General features: G+C 44.0%; 2 protein-coding genes and 1 long non-coding RNA gene across 3 annotated transcripts; 2 read left to right on the forward strand and 1 right to left on the reverse strand.

Moving 5' to 3' along the window:
- Window positions 1–1,642: 1,642 nt before the first annotated feature.
- IFIT3 (interferon induced protein with tetratricopeptide repeats 3) lies at window positions 1,643–8,173 on the forward strand. The gene is made up of 2 exons (XM_084904339.1): window positions 1,643–1,747; window positions 6,254–8,173. The coding sequence occupies exons 1-2, from the start codon at window positions 1,743–1,745 to the stop codon at window positions 7,665–7,667; spliced, it is 1,419 nt and encodes a 472-aa protein (XP_084760465.1). The 5' UTR covers window positions 1,643–1,742; the 3' UTR covers window positions 7,668–8,173.
- Window positions 1,654–20,637, forward strand: LOC311632607 (interferon-induced protein with tetratricopeptide repeats 1-like). Its single transcript, XM_084904330.1, is given in 4 exon segments — window positions 1,654–1,747; window positions 18,915–19,599; window positions 19,603–20,343; window positions 20,347–20,637. Coding segments are annotated over 4 exon segments (1,467 nt in total). The 5' UTR covers window positions 1,654–1,742; the 3' UTR covers window positions 20,383–20,637.
- LOC311632626 lies at window positions 8,091–18,908 on the reverse strand. The gene is made up of 2 exons (XR_014796816.1): window positions 8,694–18,908; window positions 8,091–8,439 (listed from the first exon to the last, which is right to left on the reverse strand). It is a non-coding gene; the product is annotated as an uncharacterized lncRNA (long non-coding RNA).
- Window positions 20,638–23,791: the final 3,154 nt, after the last annotated feature.

Here is a 23,791-nt window from a genome sequence, read left to right on the forward strand (position 1 = left end):
GACTAGGCCCTCAGGATCCCTATTTAGAGGGTGAGGACCACTCTTTGATGGCGACTCACTCCTTAGGGCCACACCTTAGATGAAGGTAAGAATGGGTCTCCCCATGGCATAGTTTTCTATAATTTGGGTAAAAGGAAAAAGCCAATTCATTCTAAGCCGTTTTAAAAGTAAAGAAATGAGGCTCTAGAAATATCCCAGAGCTGACCAAAGACATAGCCTAAACCCAGGTGTCCCGTGTTTATTTTCCTCTATTCTAGATTGTCTGATTCTCTACATTAACTGCTGCAAGCAAATCGGAAAGTGCTTTTCCAAACACCTCTAGGACAGTGTTTCTGCACATGTGGTACAGGGACTCCTGCAATAGAACAGGAGTTTAATAGCACGGCACTCACCGAGCCAAACACTGGACTCGGAGAACTGCAGTGGAGAAATGCTGGCTATTTTATGACGAATGGTGCCACCCAGGAGAACAGGAAGCTTTTGAACAAAAGCCCTAACTCCCAGATGGTGTCTAGGTTACAGATCATACAGGGCAAAATCACAATGGTTAGGAGCTCCTTGGTCGGAGTGAGGTAAGGGTAATGAGTCATTTCTTCAGGCCTTGAGGACAGTTCCGAGATTCCTGCTGGCATCCCTCTGTCTGGACTCCTGGGAAAGTAGCCAGAGGGCCATTCCATCTTAGGGCTCAGGAGCTGAAACATAACTAAGGTCAAGATGCCAGAGGGCCCTAACCGGTTTGGCTCAGTGGCCTGCAGACTCAAGGGTCCCAGGTTCATTTCCAGTCAAGGGCAATGTGCCTTGGTTGAGGGCACATCCCTAGTAGGGAGTGTGCAGGCGGCAGCTGATCGCGTTTCTCTCTCATCAGTGTTTCTAATTCTCTGTCCCTTTCCTTTCCTCTCTGTAAAAAAATCAATAAAATATATATATATTTTAAAAGGTGCCAGAGGTCCCCACACTGTGGCCATTAGACAGATTTGGACTCCTGTATTCTGCTATGTCAGGGGGTTACCTGGGGGACAGGCTCATTTCCGAGGAGTATATCTACAAAGAGAGAGGTGATTTCTAGAATTAGGATTTAAAGTTAAATTTCAGCCGAAACCGGTTTGGCTCTGTGAATAGAGTGTTGGTCTGCAGACTGAAGGGTCCCGGGTTTGATTCCGGTCAAAGGGCATGTACCTTGGTTGCGGGCACATGCCCGGTGGGGGATGTGCAGGAGGCAGCTGGTTGATGTTTCTCTCTCATCGATGTTTCTAGCTCTCTATCCCTTCTCCCTTCCTCTCTGTGGAAAATCAATAAAATATGTTTTTATTAAAAGTTAACTTTCGTCAAAGTCATAAGGACCTGGGTGTCACCTCCTGCCACAGTAAACCCAGGGGGCGTGTAAAAATGCAGATTCCCGAGCCCCAGCCCACCTCCAGGTTGGGTCAGGTCTCTGGGAGTACGCATGGAACCTGCAAGCCACCTCTAGTGCCCTTTCCAGTCACTCGCCCACAGTTTCGGAACCGGAGGAGAACAGTATTCCCGGGGGGGCGAGAGTGAGCTCAGCGCTCAGACCTTAGTTTCATTTCTCCTCACCAGGAGTCCTGACAGCCTCTCCATCAGTTTCAGTTTCCATTTCCTCTCCATAAAAGCACAGACCTCGCCGCGGCTCGGACACCTCGTCAGCTCTTGCTTGCGATCCACAAGCAGAACCTGACACCAGCCTGGACTCGGCTTCTGGGAATTCCAGGGACATCGCCATCATGAGGTAAGGATGCCTGGCTCCTCTGCTCGCCGGTGGAGCGCTTCTCACCAATCCCGCCCTGGCGTGAAGCTCCCAGAACCTTCCCGATTCGGTGTGTGCTTAGAGATGAAAGATGCGCAGCTCTTAACTTTCCAGGACCCTCTCTGGCCAGTTGGTGCCTCTGTATTTCCGTGGCTCGGTCTGTTTCTGAGTCAGGCGGCCGGAGGATACGGAGGGAGGTGCTCGCAGGAGCGCTGGCCGCTGGCAGCAGGTCGAGGACTGGAGTTTCTGGAGAGAGCCCCGGGGGGTAGCCTGCACCCCGCCTTCCAGGCAAAATCTGGGCAACTGGGAGGGACAGCGGATGTCCTGGCCCCTCTTTGGTGTCTTAGATTTTATCAGACTAAACCAGCGGTCTGTGAGCTCCATGGTGGTAGTTTTTAAAGTATGCTTGCTTCTTTTTTTTTTTAATTTTTAAAAATATATATTTTATTGATTTTTTACAGAAAAAAAGAGAGAACATCAATAGGAGAAAATCATCAATCAGCTGCCTCCTGCACACCTTTCCCCCCTCCCCCCTCCCCCTCCCTCCTCCTCCCTCCCCCCTCCAACCCCCTCCCTCCCTCCCCTCCCCATCCCCCCCTTCTTCCCTCCCTCCCTCCCCTCCCCTCCCCCTCCCCCCTCCTCTTCTTCCCTCCCCCCTCCCCTCCCTCCTCCCCCTCCTCTTCTTCCCTCCCCCCCTCCCCTCCCCCTCCCCCCCTCCCCTCCCCCTCCCCCCTCCCTCCTCTTCTTCCCTCCCTCCCTCCTCTTCTTCCCTCCCTCCCCTCCCCTCCCCCCACCCCTCCCTCCTCTTCTTCCCTCCCTCCCTCCCCTCCCCCTCCCTCCCCCCTCCCTCCCCCCTCCCTCCTCTTCTTCCCTCCCCCTCCCCCCTCCCCCCTCCCCCCTCCCCCCTCCCCCCTCCCCCCTCCCCTCTCCCCTCCCTCCCCTTCCTCCTCTTCTTCCCTCCCTCCCTCCTCTTCTTCCCTCCCTCCTCTCCGTCCCTCCCCCTCTCTCCCCCTCCCCTCCCGGGATGTGCCCCTGACCGGAATCGAACCCGGGACCCCCCCAGTCCACAGGCCAACACTCTATCCACTGAGCCAAACCGGTTTCAGCTATGCTTGCTTCTTTAAGTGCTAATGACTAGCAAACTACCATCTAGAATGAGGTCGCTTCTACCTTCCAGTTGGCTCTTTCAGAACTGAGGAATGTGTCTTAGAGACCTGCCAGGCCTCCCCTGTGAGCAGGGAGAGTGTTGCCTTTTTAAGCTGGGTTGCAGCTGGCGGGGTATAAGAAAGCAGAGCGCTCTCTTAGAATGCAAATTACTGGGCCCTGCATTCTGAATTCCTAATCAGACTTAAAGCCTGGGGAGGGGGAGGAGGCCCAGAATACACATTTCAAGAAGGCCACAGGTACTTCCTGGATACACTCAATGCGCTTAAATGGGAGGTGGAGGAAGCCCCAAGTGGGTGGCCAGTGGGGGGTGTGGGGAGTGTATTGCTGTAAAGCAAGGCTTGCCTGTTGAAGGGCTCTTTTAGGGAAGGGAAACTGGTGACTGTAAATCACCTCCCAAAACTGATTGGGCCCTTGCTCCTTGCTCCTCGCCGTGTGGTCTGAATCCAACACCCCCCTGAGAAGTGGTTGTAAAGGCAGCGTCCTGGACCTGCTGACCTCAGAAGTGCATTTCATCCAGGTCGGGAGTGGGGGGGGGTTTGAGCTGGGGGGGGGGGGGGGTGTGTGCTGTCCTTGCGCATGTGAAGGCGTGAGGAGCCCTGCTATGGAGAGTTCCTTGGCTCCCTTGTTGAGAGATGGGCTCCTTGGGCTGTGCCTGTTCTGACCAAAACACTGGCCAGGAGTTCTGCCCGTCCCTTCACCGCATCAGTCCCTGTACAAGCTGCCTCGGAGGTTTCTCTGGAAACTCTTACCATTTCAACAGGGCTTCTTTCAGGAAAGTTCAAGAATCTAGTCTAGTAATGGCTTTCACCAGGCTCTGGAGGGAGATGAGGCGTCTTCGCTGGGGTCTGTGGGCAGTGCCCACAGGCTGTCGTCTGTCACCATCCAGATAGGGGAGCAGGAGAAGGAGGGAAGACTGACTGTCAGTGGGTTGATTCTGGGTGTTTCCCCATCACTTTTTGTAAGTGATTTCCAATCACCAGTTTCTCATCCCTAAAAGAGCCCTTCAACAGACGAGGAGTTGCCGTGCTGCCTTGATCTGCTTTGGTCAGCAAAACCTCCAGGCTGCCCTTGCGGGCCAGGAGAAATCTTTTCCTGAACGGGAGGGACTCCCACTCCCCAATGTTTTCTACTAGATACACAGTCTCTGGGGAGGAAGGACATTCAGCTCCCCATGATTCCCCTGCATGGAGACATTCTTTTTGTCAAGTTACTGAAGCCGTCATTCTGCCTGCTTGCTTGTCCTCCCTTCCAATGTCTGATTTAATTACTGTTCAGTAACTTACTGAATTTTGTACATATACATATAAAGAGTATTTAGAGCAACTTTCCAACACACATGATAGAAATTAGTAAGTGAGAAAAGCTTGGCAAATGGGGCATTGGTTTTTTAGAAAGGCAATAGTATTTTAATTAAGTCAGAATTATCTTCAAATGTTTCATTTGTATCTACTCAGTTAAATAGGTTAATGGTATCCTAAATGTGAATTACCTAGGAACAGGTAAACATGTCCATGAACAAATAACACATATATAATGAAAATCTCAAGGTGAAAACAGCAGAGTATTTCATGTACTTAGATTCATTCTCTCTGGGATCTGGGCTGTCGGGGAGACTGCTTCAATCAGACTGAACCCCAGCTGACATGGGTCCTGTGTGACTGTAAGGAAGTGGTGGAGAAGATGAGGGGAAAAGACTAAATCAAACAGCATGGTGGCAAACATTCCCTGGGTTTTCATTCTTTTCATGGCTCCTTCTAACCTGACTGGGAGCTCCTAGGGGCAGAGACAGCCAGGATAAACTTTATTTTTCTTAGTTTTCCCTGAAGCTCACAAAGTGACACAAAATGTAGCCCTGCAGAAGGGCATTGGCTGGCTAAATAAACCCCCTTTTCAGAGTGTGTGAGGACTGAGCCCCGACTTAGTGGATGATCCGCACAAGAGAAATCCCAGTTCCTCTCACCATAGGTTTCGAATCTCATCCACCTTGCCCCACCTCCTGCTATCTACTTACATAGTGGACGGGATATGCTTTGTGGATTTTTACACAGACCATAGCTACAGAAAAGCAAGCCCAGGAAGCAAGAGGAAAATACCTGCCCTTCTGTCTGGGAATACTTAAGGGTGTGTGGAGTCAGAGTTCTCCAGAAAAACAGAACCCATAAGAGACACATAGATACACTGCAGGTTGATGTCAAGCCCAACCCACAAAAGCTGGGAAGAGGAAGCAAGTATTTGCCAAAGGTTGTTCCAGGCTCTCCCGTGTTTTGCTCGCCAAGAAGTAAAGTATCTTGAGCACCACAATGGAGGACATTCAGTCAGGCAACTGCAGAACCCAGACTTCACTGAAGGCGTGTCTTCCTTCGGCTTGCACTTGAAGGTGAATGGGGGATGGAGAACTCTCGGCTGTTGTACCATCAGCTCTGCCTTGCACTGTGGTCATCAACTTTCCTTAGATCAAAAGCAGCCAAGTACAAGGAATGGGCTCGCAGAGTTTGACCTCAGGTTATTTCTAAGTTATTTTCAGCTGGGAAACCAAACTGGATCTTCAATGTCCAGTTGTTGCAAGGGAAGAGGCTTTATACAATTGGATGTTTTGCTTTTCCTCTTTGAGCATTTTAACCCTCTTTTGTATCACTTCTACCTAATTTGTAAACATTTTTTTTAACCTTCCTTTTAAAGTATGGATCTTATTATTTTTTTTATTTTTTTAAATAAAGATTCTCACCCATGCTGGTATATATACATACATATATGTATATACAGAGTGGGGCAAAAGTAGGTTGACAGTGAGTATGCAAAACATGGTTTATTCTTATATTATTATTTATCAGTTATTATATTGTTTTCCATATTTCCCTTTGCTCCACCCTGTACATATAAATGTAAATAAGCTAGAGAGAGAGAGAGAGAGAGAGAGAGAGAGAGAGAGAGAGAGATTATGAGGAATTGACTCACGTGATTATGGAGGCTTTGACATGCCGCAATGCAAACTGCAGATACAGAAAAGCCAGTGGGAGAAGTCCCAGCCTGAGGAGATGTTCCAGCTCAACCAGAGAGAGCAAATTCACCCTTCCTCTGCCCCATCCCCAGGCCCACAAGAGACTGGATATTGTGAAGGGCAATTGACTGTCCTCAGTCCACTGAGGGAAATTCTAGGCTCTTCTGGGAACACAGATATGCCCAGAACTGATGTTTATCCGAAAGCCTGGGCATCCCATGGCCCAGTCAAGATGACACACACACAGTTCACCTGGGATCGCATCACACGGTGTGAGGCTTGGCAGGTGCCCCTCAGAGTGACCATGTTTATTTTCTCCACAGTGAGGTCAGCAAGAGCTCTCTGGAGAAAATCCTTCCACAGCTGAAATGCCATTTCACGTGGAAACTACTTAAGGAAGAAGGTGTCCCCCATGATCTAGAAGATAGAGTGTATAACCAGATTGAATTTTTAAGCACTGAGTTCAAAGCTACCATGTACAACTTGCTGGCCTACATAAAGCACCTAGACGGCCAGCACGAGGAGGCGCTGGAATGCTTACGGCAGGCTGAAGAGTTAATCCAGCAGCAGCACCCCGACCAAGCAGAAATCCGGAGTCTGGTCACCTGGGGCAACTACGCCTGGGTCTACTATCACATGGACCGACTCTCGGAAGCTCAGGTCTACGTAGACAAGGTGAGACAAGTGTGTGAGAAGTTTTCGAATCCTTACAGCATTGAGTGTCCTGAGCTCGACTCTGAGGAAGGGTGGACCCTGCTGCAGTGCGGGGCAAAGCGGAACGAAAGGGTGAAGGCGTATTTTGAGAAGGCTCTGGAAGAGAAACCCAACGACCCAGAATTCTCCACCGGGCTGGCCATCGCGATGTACCGTCTGGACGATAAGCCACCGAAGCAGTTCTGTATCAGTGTTCTGAGGCAGGCCATTGAGCTCAACCCCGACAATCAGTACCTCAAAGTTCTCTTGGGCCTGAAATTGCAAAAGATATATAAAGAAGCGGAAGGGGAGCCGTTGATAGAAGAGGCCCTGGAGAAAGCTCCTGGCCAAACAGATATCCTCCGCATTGCAGCCAAATTTTACCTAAGAAGAGGTGATCTAGACAAAGCAATTGAGCTGCTTCAAAAGGCGTTGAAATCCTTGCCCAACGATCCCCACATCTATCGCCAGTTAGCATTCTGCTATCGGGCAAAAGAGAAACAAATTCGGGGCGCAGAGGACTCCGAAGCCGGTGGGAATAGAGAGAAGATGGAAGAACTACGGAAATCTGCTATGGACTATTCGAAGAAAGCTATTGAGAAGGGACTGGATCCTATGTATGTATACTCTGATATCACTGAGCTGGACACAGAAGAATGTTATCAGATAGCTTTCACCAAGGTGGAGAGAAAACAACTGCCTCAGGGCTATTCCAACTTTCAGGAGCAAAATGGGCAATCTGAAGACACTCCTGTCCCGCACCATTTAAGCACAAAATCTACTGCGAACGGAGCTGAAAGGCAGCTTCCACGGAATTCCTGGTATCTCCAAGGACTCACTCACAAGCTGAATGGAGAGCTGCTGCAAGCAGCGGAATGTTTTGAGAAGGAACTGGGCCACCTCCTGAGGAACAGCCCTTCCGGCATAAGCAGCCTTTTCCTGCCAGCAGAGGAGCTTGCAGAAGGCGAAGAAGAAGTGGGCCAGGGTGCAGACAGCTCCACTCCCAGCAAGCTCTCTGATCCCTTAGCTGACACAGAGGAGTGAAAGGAACAGAGAGGAGGAAGCCAGGGATGGTGGCTGGGAGGGGGAGAAGGGTCGGAAGGCAGGAGTTCCCTAATCTGAGCTTGAGGAGCGAGGCGGTCTTGTTTATGGCTTTCAGGTACATTGTTAGAGAGTTGTTTTCTCATGTCTGTCTCCCTTGTTCCATACCAGCCACACCCAGTTGTCATTTAACTTAATGAGTCCCTGGGAGATGTGATTATCTCAGTCTGCACTCAGTTCACCAGAAATCCCCTATTTCTGCCCTTCTTGCCAAGGGTCATAGCTGGTAGACTGCCTACCAACAGTATCTCACCTCCTCACCCCATTACTGTTTAACTTTCTGGGCCTCCTAGAAGACTAATTTTTGACTCACCCTGCAATATTCCTTCCATGCTGCGCATGACCTCAGCCATGTATATAAATGTATTTGTTATAGTGATAACTATAGTAAATATGTATTGCTGCTAGTAATGCTACAATAAATATCAAAATTTCTACTCAGGATAGAACTGTGTGGTGTGCATGTGTGACTATGAGTAATATTATTTCTTCGTTTTCCTGTTAGGGATGGTGGGTACTTACTACGGCTGTGCCACCCTATTCTCAACATGTCCATTTTAGCTCCTCCATGGAACTAACACTCTCACCCCATAGCCAGCCCATGCTAGGGCTTTGGGAACCATGATGCTCACTGAAGCTCAGGAGTCAAACCCGAGCCCTGTGCCCGGTTAGCAGCTGCTGCTATAGGCCAGAGTTGCTGCGCACACACAAATACCTTGGCAGCCGAAGCCGATTTGGCTCAGTGGTAGAGCAGCGGTCTGCGGACTGAAAGGTCCCAGGTTCGATTCCGGTCAAGGGCATGTACTTTGGTTGCGGGCACATCCCCGGTAGGGGGTGTGCAAGAGGCAACTGGCCGATGTTTCTCTCTCATCGACGTTTCTAGCTCTCTATCTCTCTCTCTTCCTCTCTGTTAAAAATCAATAAAATATATTTTTTAAAAAAAAACACACGAAAAACACACACAAATACCTTGGCAATTGCTTCCCTGCTAAGAACCAGTTCACATTCTCCTCCCTTAACGCCACCATACACACACACACACACACACACACACACACACACACTCACCATTGTTATGGAGGAACACTGACTCCAATTTGAGACATTAAACACAAGAGCTTTGATGTCCCTGCTCCTTACCCCCTGCTAAATTATGTGGAAACCTACCTGCAGCTGGGATCCACCAGGAGATAGACTCTTATCCCAGGTATGCCTAATTATTGCCGCTGTGTCCCTAGCCCGTGTTCCCATGGTTTGGGAACCTAAGAGCATGCCATTTGTGGAAGGAGAATGTGACAAGGGGAATTCTCACAAGAAGCTGGGTAGGGGAGAGAGAGATCCGCACTTGGCCGTTCTTTGGCTGTCTCTCCTTTGCTCACTGCAGTATTGTTTTTCCAGTGAGAAGTCTGAGAAGCCAGCAACAGAAATCCCCAAGACAGTTCATGGGTCTGGCGGTTTTCACTAGAAGGATTCATAGACCTCAACACAGAGTCATAGTCACCTGCTTGATTCCTCCAACATCAAATTATGACAACTCTTGTGAGCTCGTTAAAGACTCTATGGCTAATGGTTTCACTGGAGACTAGTTACATAAGGTCCCTCTTCTTAACACTAACAAAATCCCAGACTCCCAGAAGGAAAGCAGATGTCAGCATTAAACACATCATTTGCACAAACAATAACCATGCTTCTCTGTCAGGAAATGGTGACAACACTCCAAAAATTCCAAGTTCCCAGCTGCCAGCTAAGGGCCAACCTTGCAAGCAGGTCTTTCTAAGGTCATGGTCTCTGGTTTCATGCTTATCTGCATAGTCCATCCCCTCGGTCCTTAGCCAAGGTGTCTTTGCCGTCCAAGGGTTATCAGTAGGAACTCACATGACAGGGGAGACCTTACAGTATTGGCCTCGGTTATGCCCTTTAGGGATCCTGAATGTAGTCATCCTACTAATTAATAAGGTCTGTTTCTTGTCAGGTCACTTCTTCCTTGAGTTTCTTTTCTATCCCTTTTACCTGGTGGCACAGCACAACCTTGACCAATAAACCAATGTGGCTACCTTCCATGATCATCAGATACACACCTAAGAAGTACAATCTCAGAAGACACATGTGGTGCCCCTGGAAACAGAATTTACAATTTACAAGCAGGACATACCTCAGTCCAGCAGTACAGGTTACTGGGCTCCCCGGGTGTGGCCTTCCACTGTAGGGCTGCCCATCCTGGGTTTCAGTCTAGTCTAAAACAATCAGTCAAGTCCTTGGTTTTAGAGAGATGGCCTGACAGTCTCAAACATTTGCTCAACCCTGATACTAGTTCATTTACCTCATGAGTAAAGATGACATCTAAGGCCGAAACCTGTTTGGCTCAGTGGATAGGGCGTTGGCCTACAGACTGAAAGGTCCCGGGTTCGATTCTGGTCAAGGGCATGTACCTTAGTTGCGGGCACATCCCCGGTAGGGTGTGTGCAAAAGGCAGCTGATCAATGATTCTCTCTCATCGATGTTCCTAACTCTCTATCCCTCTCTCTTCCTCTCTGTAAAAAATCAATAAAATATATTTATTAAAAAAAAGATGACATCTAAGGTTTTCTGGGTGGGATGTTCAGGAGCTGGCCCCCAGCCGGCCACCCCATTGCTGTCCTCCATGTTCATTGGCTCAGCAGTCTGAATTCAAGCACTAGCATAAAAGTAAGTTGGAAAGGTCAGATTTCCTTCAGAAAGGAAGGAAAGCTTCCAGGAATAATTCTGAAAAACAAAAATCATTAATGCCCCTCCCTACCCCTGTCCCTCCCTAAATGCTGAATTTTTAATTTTCTTCACTGTTACAAATCAAAGGGCCTCATTCAACAATCATAACTTTTTTTCAATTATCCCCCATTCTCTTTCACCCAGATCTTTCAACTTTGACAGGCTATTTGCATGAGAGACGAAAGTGTGTTCACAGGAAAATATTTTATGCAACTTAACCGGAAAGAGACATTGTATTTACAAATGAGTCAGTCCTAAATCTAAAAAAAAAAAAAAAAAAAAAATTCAAAGCGGGTTTACATCACTCCTCATCTCTCCATCCTGATCATGTATGTGGTAAGCCTACAAAAGGAGGCTGTTTTCTGGGGTCACCTGCATTTACAATCAGATATGCACCTAATGGAGGTGTGCATACTAGGACAAAGGTGAGGGCCATGGAGTCGGGCTATCAATCCTTCTGCCCAGACCTCAACTATTGGGAAAAGTTGAAAAGAACAAGTCAACAACATTGAGAGAGCCTGGAGGGGGGTCAAGAGTTCAATCTGTCAGGAATGGGAGGAGATGTTTGTTTAGGAGGACACATGACACTCCCTGTCATGTGACCTCTCCTAACTTGCAGCCTTCAGCAAGAATCACGGGTCAGGCCCTAGCTGGTTTGGCTCAAGGGATAGAGCATCAGCCTGAAAGGTCCCAGGTTCAATTCTGGCCAAGGGCACATGCTTGGGTTGTAGGCTCCATCCCCAGTAGGGGTTGTGCAGGAGGCAGCTGATCAATAATTCTCTCTCATCATTGATGTTTCTCTCTCCCTTGCCCTTTAAAATCAATAAAAGAAAAAAAAAAAAAAAAGAATCACTCATCAGCCCTAGCCAGTTTGGCTCAGTGAATAGAGCATTGGCCTGCAGACTGAAGGGTCCCAGGTTCGATTCTGGTCAAGAGCACATGCCCAGGTTGTGGGCTCGATCCCCAGTAGGGTTTGTGCAAGAGGCAGTCAATCAATGATTCTCTCACATCATTGATGTTTCTATCTCTCTCTTCCTCTCCCTTCCTCTTCTGAAATCAATCAAAATATATTAAAGAAAAAAAAGAAAAAAAAAGAATCACTGTCAGCAATGCAACTAGGCTCTGTATCCGGAAGCCTATTTGAAAAAGCAGACACAGGATGAGCTTCCGGTCCCCACAGCCTGAAAGCAGAAGACAAATTGCCCATGAAAACATCCCCTGGGACCCCACCTCCCGACCTTGAAATCTGGCTCACCCCTCAGATTAAACACGCACTGGAATGCGTCCCTCTCAAAATCTGAGGTCAAGGGAAAATATTTCCTGCTCAGCTGTTGGATCTGGCCAACCACGAGCCTCCTTGACCCTCCTTGCCCACACCCAGCTCTTTCTAGCCTTGTTTACTCCACAGAAAACAAAAGCCCTTTTCTGACTAATCCTTGAGACATTTGCAGACCATATGATCAGAGCCATCCTCCTATTGCCCTTCCCCGATTGCAGTAGTCACTCAACTTTCTTGCAACAGTCGTTTCCCCCCCCCCCCCCACGTAATAAACTATCTTTTGAGCACTTTTAGGCTTATAAAAAATGCACAGAAAGTACGGTTCTAATACACAACCTGCTCCACACCCTCACCCACTGCACAGTTTCCCCCTAAAATTAACATTGCATTCTGTGGTTTTGTAGTTCCTACTGATGAGCCAGTACTAACATATTATGACTAAAATCAATTTTTCACATTGGGATTCATTTTTAATTTTTTTTATTTTTTTTAGTATTGTACAACATAAAACCGCTCTAAACATTCTTGTGCCTGTTTTGTGTGAACAGTTTTCACTCCATTTGGGTAAATACCTGGGGACACGGTTGCTGGATTGATAGGGGATGTTTGTTTAGTTTTGTAACAAACTGCCACACTGTCTTCCAAAGTGGCTGGACAATTCTGTATCCCCACCTGCATGAATCAAGAGTTCCTGTTGCTCCACATCCTCATCAATACTTGGTGGTGTCGGTGTCATGGATTTTAGCTATTCTGATAGGCGTGCAGTGATATCTCACTGCTGTTTTAATTTGCAACACCCCAAGAACATGTAAAGGACATGCACCTTTTCATATGTTTATTTGCCATCTGTATATCTTTTTTTGGTGCAGTGTCAACTAGGATTTTGTGCCCATTTTTAAATTGTTTTCATTTTGTTTTCTTGTTTAGTTCAAACAATTATTGTATTTGTGTACTCTGAATATAAGTCCTTTATCAGTCATTTGTTGTGCATGTATGTTCTCCCACCCTGTGGCTTGTGTTTTTATTCTCTTAAAACCTGTTAACCGGGGAGTTCCCTTTTTAATGACGCAACCTGTAACGGGCGCGTACTCTTTCACTAGGACGTGTCAGTACGTCACGCCCGGAGGACTTAATTTCATATTATTTTTTTTATTTATATTTAATGAAAATAAATGAAATATATATATATATATATATATATATATATATATTCGTTTATTTATATATATAAAGCACAAAGGAAAATACAAAATTACAAAAAAAAAGAAAAGAATATCGACAAAAAAAATGGACACGTTGAATTAAAAAATTATAAATTTCACAAACAATGATAAAGATTACAAAAAATAGCCGAAACCGGTTTGGCTCAGTGGATAGAGCGTCGGCCTTCGGACCTAAAGGTCCTGGGTTCGATTCTGGTCAAGGGCATGTACCTTGGTTGCCGGCACATCCCCAGTGGGGAGTGTGCAAGAGGCAGCTGATCAATGTTTCTCTCTCATCTCATCGATATTTCTAACTCTCTATCCCTCCCCTTTCCTTTCTCTCTGTAAAAAATCAATAAAATATTTTTAAAAAAAAGATTACAAAAATATGTACTGTCCCTCTCGGGGCGCAACATATATTTCAAGGACGTATTCATATGTCCTACCCGTTCCCGATATTGTTTACATTTGACGTATTTATAGGTCCCGCTCGGTTAACAGGTTAACAGTGTCTTTCACAAAGCAGAAGTCTAACTTTAAATAGAATCCAACTCATCAATAATGAAGTCCAACTTATCACCAGCTTTCATCAATGGTGCTTTTGGGTATTGTATCTAAAATCTTATAGGTAAATCTAAGGTCCCTTTGATTCTATCCTATGATATCTTCTTTGCGTTCCTATGTAGGTCTATCATCCATTTTGAGTTAATTTTTGTGAAGAGTATAAGGGCTATGTCTAGATTCTTGTTTTGTTTTTATAGATAGGTATTTAGTTGTTCTAGCACAAAAGATTATCCTTCATTGAATTATTTTTGTCCCTTTGTCAAAAAATCAGATGTCTATATTTGTGTGGACCTATTTCTGGTCTTTCTATTCTATTCTCTTGATCCATTTGTTTCTTCTTTGGCCAGTATCACACTCTCTTGATTATTGTAGCTCAATAGTAAGTCTTGAAATGAGGTTGTGTCAGATCTCTGACTTCGTTCTCTTTTAGCATTGTGTTGGCTATTCTAGGTCTTTTGCCTTTCTGTAAAAACTTTATAATCAGTTTCTTGATATCCACAGAATAATTTGCTGAGATTTTGATTGGGATTTTAAAAATTATATAAATCATTTTGGGGAAAACTGGCATCTTAACCACACTGATTCTTCCATTTGATTAATATGGGAATAGCTCTTCTTTTATTTCTTCCATCAGAGTGATGTACTTTTTCTCATATAAATCTCATATATGTTATTAGATTTATCCCTAAGTGGTTCTTGTTTTTTTTTTTTTTTTTTTTTGGGGGGGGAAGGAGTGATGCTACTATAAGTGGTTTTTGTTTTGAATTTCAAATACTAATTGTTTATTGCTAGTATAAATGATAGTCAATGTCAATGGAGGCAGCTGATCAATGATTCTTTCTTGTCATTGATGTTTCTCTCTCTCTCCTCCTCCTCCCTTCCTCTCTGAAATCAATAAGGAATTTTATTTTTTAAGAAGTATGATTGTGTCAAAATCTGATGCTAGCTATAGGCTTTTTGTAGGTGTTCTTTATCAAGCTGAGGAAGTTCCCTCCTGATCCTTGTTTTCTGAGAGTTTCCATCATGAGTGGGTGTTAGATTTCGCTTTTTTTAAAATCACTTGATATGATCTCAGAAGCACAAACTTACATAGCAAAGGCAGAAAGTACTGCAATAAGTTTGCAAGTCTGAGAATCCAGCATCTAGAGATTGCTTGTGAGAAAGAATTGGCAGAATAATAATGTGGAGGAAAGTACAATGAAAGGGTTAAGATGTGTTTCAAAAAAGTTCTGGAAGAGAAGCCCAACAACCCAGGTTGTTGGCATTCCAATGAACTATCTCCAACCCTAAGAACTGGGCCATGGAACTGAGTCCTGAAAACTCCTATGCTAAAGTTATCTTTGTCAAGAAACTTCAAAATGTTTATGAAAAAGCTGAAGGAGGGAGGTTAAAGAAGCTATAGGGAATACTATGGACCACAGATCATGTTTTTTTCTTAAAAAGCTATCTTTATTGTTGAAAGTATTACAGATGTCCCATTACACACACACACACACACACACACACACACACACACACACATCGCCCCATTGACCCCTCCACTCTGCTCCAGTCCCCTTCCCAGACCTTCCCCACACTATTGTCTGTGCTTGGGCTATGCATATATGCATATAAGTTCATTGGTTATCTCCCCACCAATCCCTGCCCTGAAATACACCAGTCTATTGCAGATCATGCTTTTTAATAAATGGACTGCCTGCACTCTCTACTGCCATCATCTGTTACTTCTAAGCAAGTTCTACCTGGAGTAATATGAAGTCTTTAAACACAAGGACACAGACCTTTTAAGTGGTTTTTATTGAAAGAAATGGCAGGGAGGATGGCATTACTAGTCTCCTGTTGAGCAAGGATACATATGTGTATTTCCCCATATACAGCCAAAGATCACAGTGCCAAGAAAATGTGGGCAGTTGCTTAATGAATTGCATAGGACGTAAAAGCTGCACACTCAGGAAATTGACGTCTCCTAAGTCATCTGCTGTTTCCATCAAGGTGGTTGGAGCAAGCCAAGCACCTCACAGTGCAGGCCTTTATCTAAAGCTATGCTGTTCATTCCTAGAGCCACTATATAAGGTATTTAAGTTAATTAAAATGAAATCTAAAAATGAATTCCTCAGATCCACAGTTTCATTACAGGTACTCAGTAGTAACCTGGGCTGGTGGCTACCACACTGGACAGCACAGATTTAGAACATTTCCATCACTGCAGAAAGTTCTTTCAGAACAGATGAGTGTTTCTCAGTCTTGGCACTACTGCCATTTGGGGCCAGATAATTCTTCGTAGTGGGGGCTGTCCTGTGCATTGTCAGATGTTCGGCAGCAGACCTGGCCTCTGCCCACTAGAATTCCTTAGCATTCCCACCTCCACTTGTGGCCATCAAAAATGCCTCTAGACATTGCTAAAGGGTCCCTGAAGGGGGGGGGGGGTGCACACAAAAAAACACCTCCTGTTGAGAATCACTCTTCTAGAGCAATCACCAGCCCTGACAGAGATTGGCCACCACCACCATCCCCCAGGAGATGCTCTAGACCCCAATACAGAGAGCCTGGCTGAGCTGGAGGCTAAGGGTGCCAATGAAAAACCAATCCCCCCTACATGTTACTCCACGGCCACTCAGGATTTCAACATGGCCTCAGCCTATGGTCTGTTACAGATAAGGGATCTTATCCATAATCATGAAAATTCAGTTAGAACTCGAATACATGGGAGTCAGTTGGAAATGTAAATCACGGTGAGCCAAAGATAGCCACCAAGACCCCTGAGATGGTATGGAAATTACTGGTACTTCCAGAGCACAGCAGCTCTTGGTGGCTGAGCATTTTCTCTATGGATGATTGGCACATGTTTGCTAACATGAGTAATTTCAAAAGCAAACACCAGACACTCTGTGTAGAGGTCGAAACACTTTGACTTACAGTCCTTCATCATATTGTGTGAATTATTCAGGTGCACACAGGGACGCCAGGCACAGAGAAATTAAGTTACTGATTCAGAGCCTCATAGAAAGATAAGTATGTATAGAATGAGTCGCTGTCCACCCTCCATGACATTTAAACCTGAAAAGGGCTTAGGAATCATCTAAGAAAGTACCTCTCAAACTTTAATATACCAACAAATCACCTGAACACGGTGAAGACTCGAATTTAGTAAGTGCATGGAGGGGCCTGAGACTCTGCATTTCTAATAAGCTTCAGTTGATGCTATTGCTGCTGTTGCATAGACCACACTCTGAGCCGCAAAAATCTAGCTCAGTGACTTTAAGCCATGACTACACAAAAAAATTACTTTGAGGGCTGCTGTTTTTTTGTTTTTGTTTTTTTAATTACTGGTAATCTGATGCCTCACCCCCAGAGACTCTGATTCATTGAACTAGAAGATAGCTCAGGCTTATAGAGGAAGTCCCCCCAAAAATATACACACTTCTTTTTCTTTTTTTCTGATAGCTCAATTGATGTTTCTTTATTTTTAGATATAAATCATTGGTATTGTGTATACATTTTTTGGAGATACTCTGTCTATATTTAAAGATTCACACAGAATTTTCTAGTTTGTAACCAGGATTGCAAACTATTGACCAAGGCCAACCTATCTACTCAAATGATAAGGCAACTAATAGAGTTTCAATTAAATCAGATTCATCCAGCTTTTCAGCCAAACAAAGGGCTGGTCTTTGAATCTTGATATTGAACTCATAGTTTAGTGCTTAAGTTTCATTGCTTCAGGCAGGAACCTTGTCTATTAGAAATTATTTTTCCCTCTTTTCCCTCTAATGCTCTTTTCTATTTGTAAACACACAGAGAGACACATTTACACACTTATTGGCTTTTTTCTCGCTTCTTAATGCTACTCTGTCCTGTGTGGTTCATAGGTCTGTTTATGCCAGAGACACACTGTGCAGCATAGAATCAATTTATGAGCTGAGCCAGAGTCCCACAGAATTGGGACTGCTGCCAAATCCACACAGGCACACTCGTGCTTCACTGGGAAATATTTCTTGGCCACAGTTAGGTGGTGAAAAGGAAGGTCACTGCATGTCCTCACTTGAGTGGTTAACCACTCAGGTATGACTTTAAGAAAGAACAAACACCGATCAGGACATCACCTTTGAGGCCTGGGGAAGATGGGGAGTTTTGAAGTCAAGACTTGGAAAGAAATAAAAGGGTCATACTGAGCTACCAGCTGTATTTGCAAAGACAGTAGTATGCCTGAGAACCCTCTGGTCACCCAGATTTATGGCTTTTCTCTCTTCCATTGTTTTAAAAAGTGAATGTTACATAGTCTTCTTGTGATTAGATTACAGGTATATATGTGAGTCAGGGTGGTAATATTTATATATAAAAAGTGTTATCCATGGAGATAAAAAATTCATAAGGGTTCCTTCTGGGATCTTTCCTTGGGACTAATGGGTGGAAGATACATTGAGTATAGAATATAAGGTAATTAATTGGTTGAAGACACAGATGTAATATAACTACATAGGATGTGAGGATGAGCTTTCCAAGTATTAGAGAGATTTATTTCTCTCCTCTCATGTTCTTGGAAGGGAAATAGAATGTCAGCCTATTTCAGAGGAGGATTGAATAATGGAAAGAAAACTTCTTGTCCCACTGACTCATTATTATTCTCTCTTTCCCAAGGGTAGCTAAGCTCACTGTAATTGTTGAGATTTTGAGTTCCTGGTAATAACTATGCTGCAGGGTTACCTGATAGCAGGCTCACTGAATTCCGAAAGTGGGACTTACTACTTCCTTGCATAGGCACATCTGTTCACTCATGCCCCTACTTCTGACCTGTGCATGTGCAATAAGTTCATCACTGAAAGATGGTTCCACCAATTTTTCAATCTCTCAGGAATTGGTGGAGTAAGTTCACACAAGCATAGATGTCAGGGTAGTACCACAATTCTTCACCCCAGTTTAAGTATTCATGAAACCATCTTTGGTTCTCATACCGTATTTTGCTCAGAACCCTTCCTGGGAAGATAGAAAACCAAGCCATGTTTACATGTAGGGAATATGAAAAAGATGAGTATGGAATCTACCTTTCTGTGGACCCTCTGTCCACATTTCTTCAGACAGCATAGTGATGCACTACAATGTTGAGAAAGGTCAAGAGAGAAGGGCTTTACAGTATTGAGTGTGGTGTTGAAATTTTTTGACATGAGAAGAACTAATCTCTTTGATTGCTTTCTCACAATCTTCATGGCGGAACCATGATTGTGATTAGCATTTTCCCAAGGTTTTTATGTCAACCTGCTTTCTGTGACACAATCATAGGGCCCTGGGAGGTGCTCTATGATAATCAGGAACACGTGGGGGTAATATTTGACCACTCAGAGTTCTGGCTTCATTTTCAAATGCTCCTGGAAAACTACATTTAATTATTGTCTCTTTTTACAGTGATGAATTCAATGACAATGTAATTGAGAACAAACTTGTTCAACTGCGATGTCACTTTACATGGAAGTTGCAATTTGAAGACACTGAATTGCCTGATTTAGAAAACAGGGTCTTAGATCAGATTGAGTTCCTAGACAGCAACTTCAATGTGGGAATACACAACCTCCTGGCCTATGTGAAACACCTGAATGGCCACAATAAGGAAGCCTTGGAGAGCTTGAAAGAAGCTGAAGACTTAACGCGGGCAGGGCACATCCCCCACTCAGAGGCGATAGAGCTGGTTACCTGGGGCAACTATGCCTGGCTGTATTACCACATGGACAGACTGGAGGAGGCCCAGATTTACCTGGACAAGGTGGAGGACACTTGCAAAAAACGTGCCAGCCTTTCCAGCTACTCAATCGAATGTCCTGAGATGGACTGTAAGGAAGGATGGGCCTTGCTGAAATGTGGAGGAGAGAATTATGAGCGAGCGAAAGCCTGCTTTGAGAAGGCTCTGAAAGTGGACCCTGAAAACCCTGAATTCAGCACTGGGTATGCAATTGTTGTCTATCGTCTGGATGTCATTAACAAAACATCATATTCTTATAAGACATTTTGTGTGGAGCCCCTAAAACGGGCCATCAGGCTAAATCCAAAAGATGTGTATATTAAGTGTCTCCTCGCCGTGAAACTTCAGAAAATATGACAAGAAACTGAGGGAGAAAAGTACATTAAAGAAGCACTGGCCAACATGCCTTCGAAGGCCTATGTCTATCGATATGCGGCCATGTTTTATCGACAAAAAGGCTCTATAGATAAAGCTCTTCAGCTCTTAAAAAAGGCTTTGCAGGCAACACCTTCCTCTGCCCTCGTGCATCACCAGATGGGGCTCTGCTACAGATCAGAAGTCTACAAACTAAGCAAAGCTACAAAATGGCAGCCTAGAGGACAGGATAGAGAAAATATTGACAGGATAACAAAATTAGCCATATCTCATCTTGAATTTGCTGTGGAACAAAAGCCAACATTTGATATTGCTTATCTACACCTAGCAGAGATGTATTCAGTTGCAGGCAATACCAGAAAAGCTGAAGAGACTTATCGAAAAGTGTTCTGCATGAAATCAACTGAAGAAGAAAAAATGCAAGAGATATATTTCCAGCAAGGTCAATTTCAGGAATTTCAAAGGAAATCTGAAGTCGATGCAATTATCTATTATTTAAAAGCAATCAAAATAGAAAAGCCATCATCTGTAAGAAACAGAAGTATCAGTTCCTTGGAGAAAGTGGTTTTAAGGAAACTTCAAAGAAACGCGGTAGACATAGAAAGCTTGAGCATCCTTGGGTTCACTTACAAATTGAAAGGAGAAATGAATAAAGCCCTGGAGTACTATGAGCGGGCCCTGAGGCTGGCTGCTAACTTTGAGAACCCTGTGGGAAATGCTCCTTAGGCGCTGAAATATGGACCACTTGGACATTTCCTTTGATTTTATGTTAAGGAGTACTAACCATCTTTTCTGCTTGCTGCTTTCAGAAACATGTAACTTTTGAACAATCCCTCAAGCCTGATAAAACACTACTTGTATTCAAAAAAAGAATGAAGCAGAATATATATATCTCTGTGTGTGTGTAAGAGAGGAAGAGAACCATAAGCCATCTTTCTGTGAATGTTATGTAACAGCAATAAAAGTTTGTTAAGTAAATTTGTAGCAAATAAAACACATCACTTACATAAAATAAAATGACTCATTCATTTGATCAACAAATAGTTTTCAGATACTAAACACACTATGGTGATGTAAGGAAAATTCTTTTCTTCCACCTCTTAGGGTTCTTGACTGGGGCCTCATAATTTAGACTGAGGAGAATAAGAAAAGAAAAACAAACAAAACTTCATAAACATTTTCATCTTACATATACATGGGAGTGCTCACTGAGGAGTAACTCAGAGGTGGTTAGATCTTGGGCTTAGATAGCGTCTTAACAAAAGAACAAGACATTTTCAGAGAAGTGACCAGACAAAGGAGAAGAAGTGAGTTTTTAGGGTGTCAAATTATAGGAAGGGAAATATATGGGGCTAAAACTACTGGAAGATAGCTGCTAGCTGGTAAGGTTTGTTATCTAAGCTCGTTTGGTAGTGAGTCTGGACTGAGAAGATAGTGAGGCTCGACTGAGAAGGTCCTGCTTTTTAGGCAGATAGGGAGACGGTGGAAGTGTTCCTTACAGCCACCGCCCCATGGAAGAGTAAAGCTTTTCCATGAACTCTTTTCATAAGCCAAAAGAGCATAAAGCAAAGAAGCAAGTCTCTTAGGAGGCATTTTGCTAATGGAATCAGGATAGAGCACAGATGCTCCCAGGCAGCTCAGAGCCACTGCTGAGGTGGGAGACGCTGGGATGCTGAGTGTACCTCCCGGGAAGGAGGTTCGAGGCTGGGGCAGTGCACCGCCTCTATAAAGGCTCCGTGCAAAAGAAACGAGGTACACTATTTTGTCCTTGTTGCCTCTTTTCATAAAAGCGAAAACCCTTTTTGAAACTTTCAATCAGCAAAAAACAGGTGTTAATGTATTTCTGTCATGAAAGCCAAGTGGCATGAAGTGAACTTTCGAAAAGCAGGAATCCCTGTATCTGTGTCTCCTCGGTTGCCTTCAGCTCAAAATAATCCTCACACCAACGTGGCGTACGGTACTTTGGAGTGGCATATGCTGCTTCTCTTCAATGAACAAAGTAGACATTTTATCCAAACCTCATGCAACTAACAATCTAGTGAGCGAGAGAGACAGTAAAACAAGTCAGTCATACGCTGCTTAACAACGGGGATAGTTCTGAGAGATGCCTGGTTGAGCGGGTTTCATCACTGCGCAAAAGTTAGAGTGCACTTTCACAAACCTCACTGGTATAGCCTACCCCACCTCTATGCTATATGGCATAGCCATGGATCCTCGGCTACAAACCTGCACAGCATGATTCTGTACTGAATACTGTAGCAGCTGTAACTCAATGGTAAGTATTTGGGTATCAAGACATATCTAAATATGAAAGGGATGCAGTCAAAATACAGAAAAAAAGATTAAAATAATTGTACATCTGTATAAGGCCCTTGCCATGAATGGAGTTTGTAGGACTGGAAGTTGTCTGGGTGTGCCAGACAGTGAGTAGTAAACAAATATAAAGGCTTTAGGACATTACTGTATTCTACTGTAGACTTTATAAACACCATACACTTAGAAGACTCTATTTGAAAAAAAAAAATCTTTTCAATAATAAACCTTAGCTTGCTGCCACCTTTTTTATTTAACTATATAAACTTTTACTTTTTTTAAAAAACTTTTTGACTCTTGTAAGAAGACTTTGCTTAAAACTCAAACACTATACAAAAATACTCGTTCTTTATATCCTAATTCTATCAGCTTTTGCTATTATTATTATTATTTTTTTTACTATTTAAACTTTTTGTTAAAAACTAAGACACACATTTGCCTAGGACAGTGGTTGGCAAACTTCGGCTCACGAGCCACATGCAGATCTTTGGCTCCTTGAGTTTTTAGCAAAAGCCAGCTTAAGAGTACCCTAATTAAGTTAATAACAATGTACCTACCTATATAATTTAAGTTTCAAAAATTTGGTTCTCAAAAGAAATTTCAATAGTTGTGCTGTTGATATTTGGCCCTGTTGACTAATGAGTTTGCCGACCACTGGCCTAGGACTACACAGAGTCATGATCATGAATATCACTGTCTTCCTCCTCCACGTCTTGTCCCACTGGAAGGTCTTCACGGACAAGAGCAGGCAAGTTCTTCTGGAATACCTCCCCCAAAAAAACTACCTGAGGCTCTTCCTGAGGAGATGGCAGCCTTTTCAGAAACATGTTCTCATGGAGGTTTGCTTGGTTTGTTTTTTTCCTTTTCACCACAGATTTGCTTGTAAGCTGATAATGCACCTTGAACATTCCTCTGTACAATAAATACCTTTTAGTGTGTGTGTGTGTGGGGAGGTGGTGGGGGTCTATGTTTTCAAACTCTTTTAGGGACTTGTTGAAGTTTGCAAAAGCTTCTGCTCAACCCTCCATTGTAAATTTCCCTGGGGGGTTTTTCTCTTTTCCTGCAGTTTCCTTTACTCTGGCTTCTTCAGCTCTGTGTTCCTCTTCCAACAATTCTTTAGTCCATTGTTCAGGAACCACCTCAATGTCCCTCTCATCCAAGTTGTTTTCCATCTCAACCATAGCCTTTTTGATTTTCCCAAGTTCTTCATCATAAGCAAGTCCATTGAATAGATAAACTTTTTTAGTATCTTCTTCAGATGGCAATCATACTCCTTGGTTACCTCATCCCAAGCACAAGCAGAACTCTTGAAGTGGGCATAGATGTTTTAATTCTTCCAACATTGCATCGGTGTCTTCCTCAGTAGTAGCAATAGCTTGAGCAAAGCTCCTCCTGAAGTAGTAGGCCTTAAAAACTGCTATAACTCCTTAATTCATTGGTTGTCTCAAATAAATGGTGTTTGAAGACAGAAATACTTGATATTGGATGAAGGTAACCAGTAAAGGTGGGTGTTTCAGAACATTATCAACAACAAGCACAATCTCGAAAGGCCTGTTATTCTTCAAACAGTACTTCTCTACTTAGCCGGCAGAGCAATTCAGAAGGGCATCTTGGAAGAGAAGCTGGGTCATCCATGACTTCTATTGTTCCTGTAGAACACTGGCAGGTGTGTTGATTGATATCTTAAAGGCCCTGGAGTTCTCAATGTCAAATCACAAAGGGTTTCAATATATAACCTGCAACATTGGCCCCCAGCAAGACCATTATCCTGTCCTTAAAATCCTTGAAAGCAAGCATGGACTTGACATTGTCTTGACATTCCCAACTTCTCTTTTACTTTATTCAACTGTTCCTCTCC

This window comes from Pipistrellus hanaki, assembly GCF_964339955.1.
Source record: "Pipistrellus hanaki genome assembly, chromosome: 14".
Taxonomy (NCBI): domain Eukaryota; kingdom Metazoa; phylum Chordata; class Mammalia; order Chiroptera; family Vespertilionidae; genus Pipistrellus; species Pipistrellus hanaki.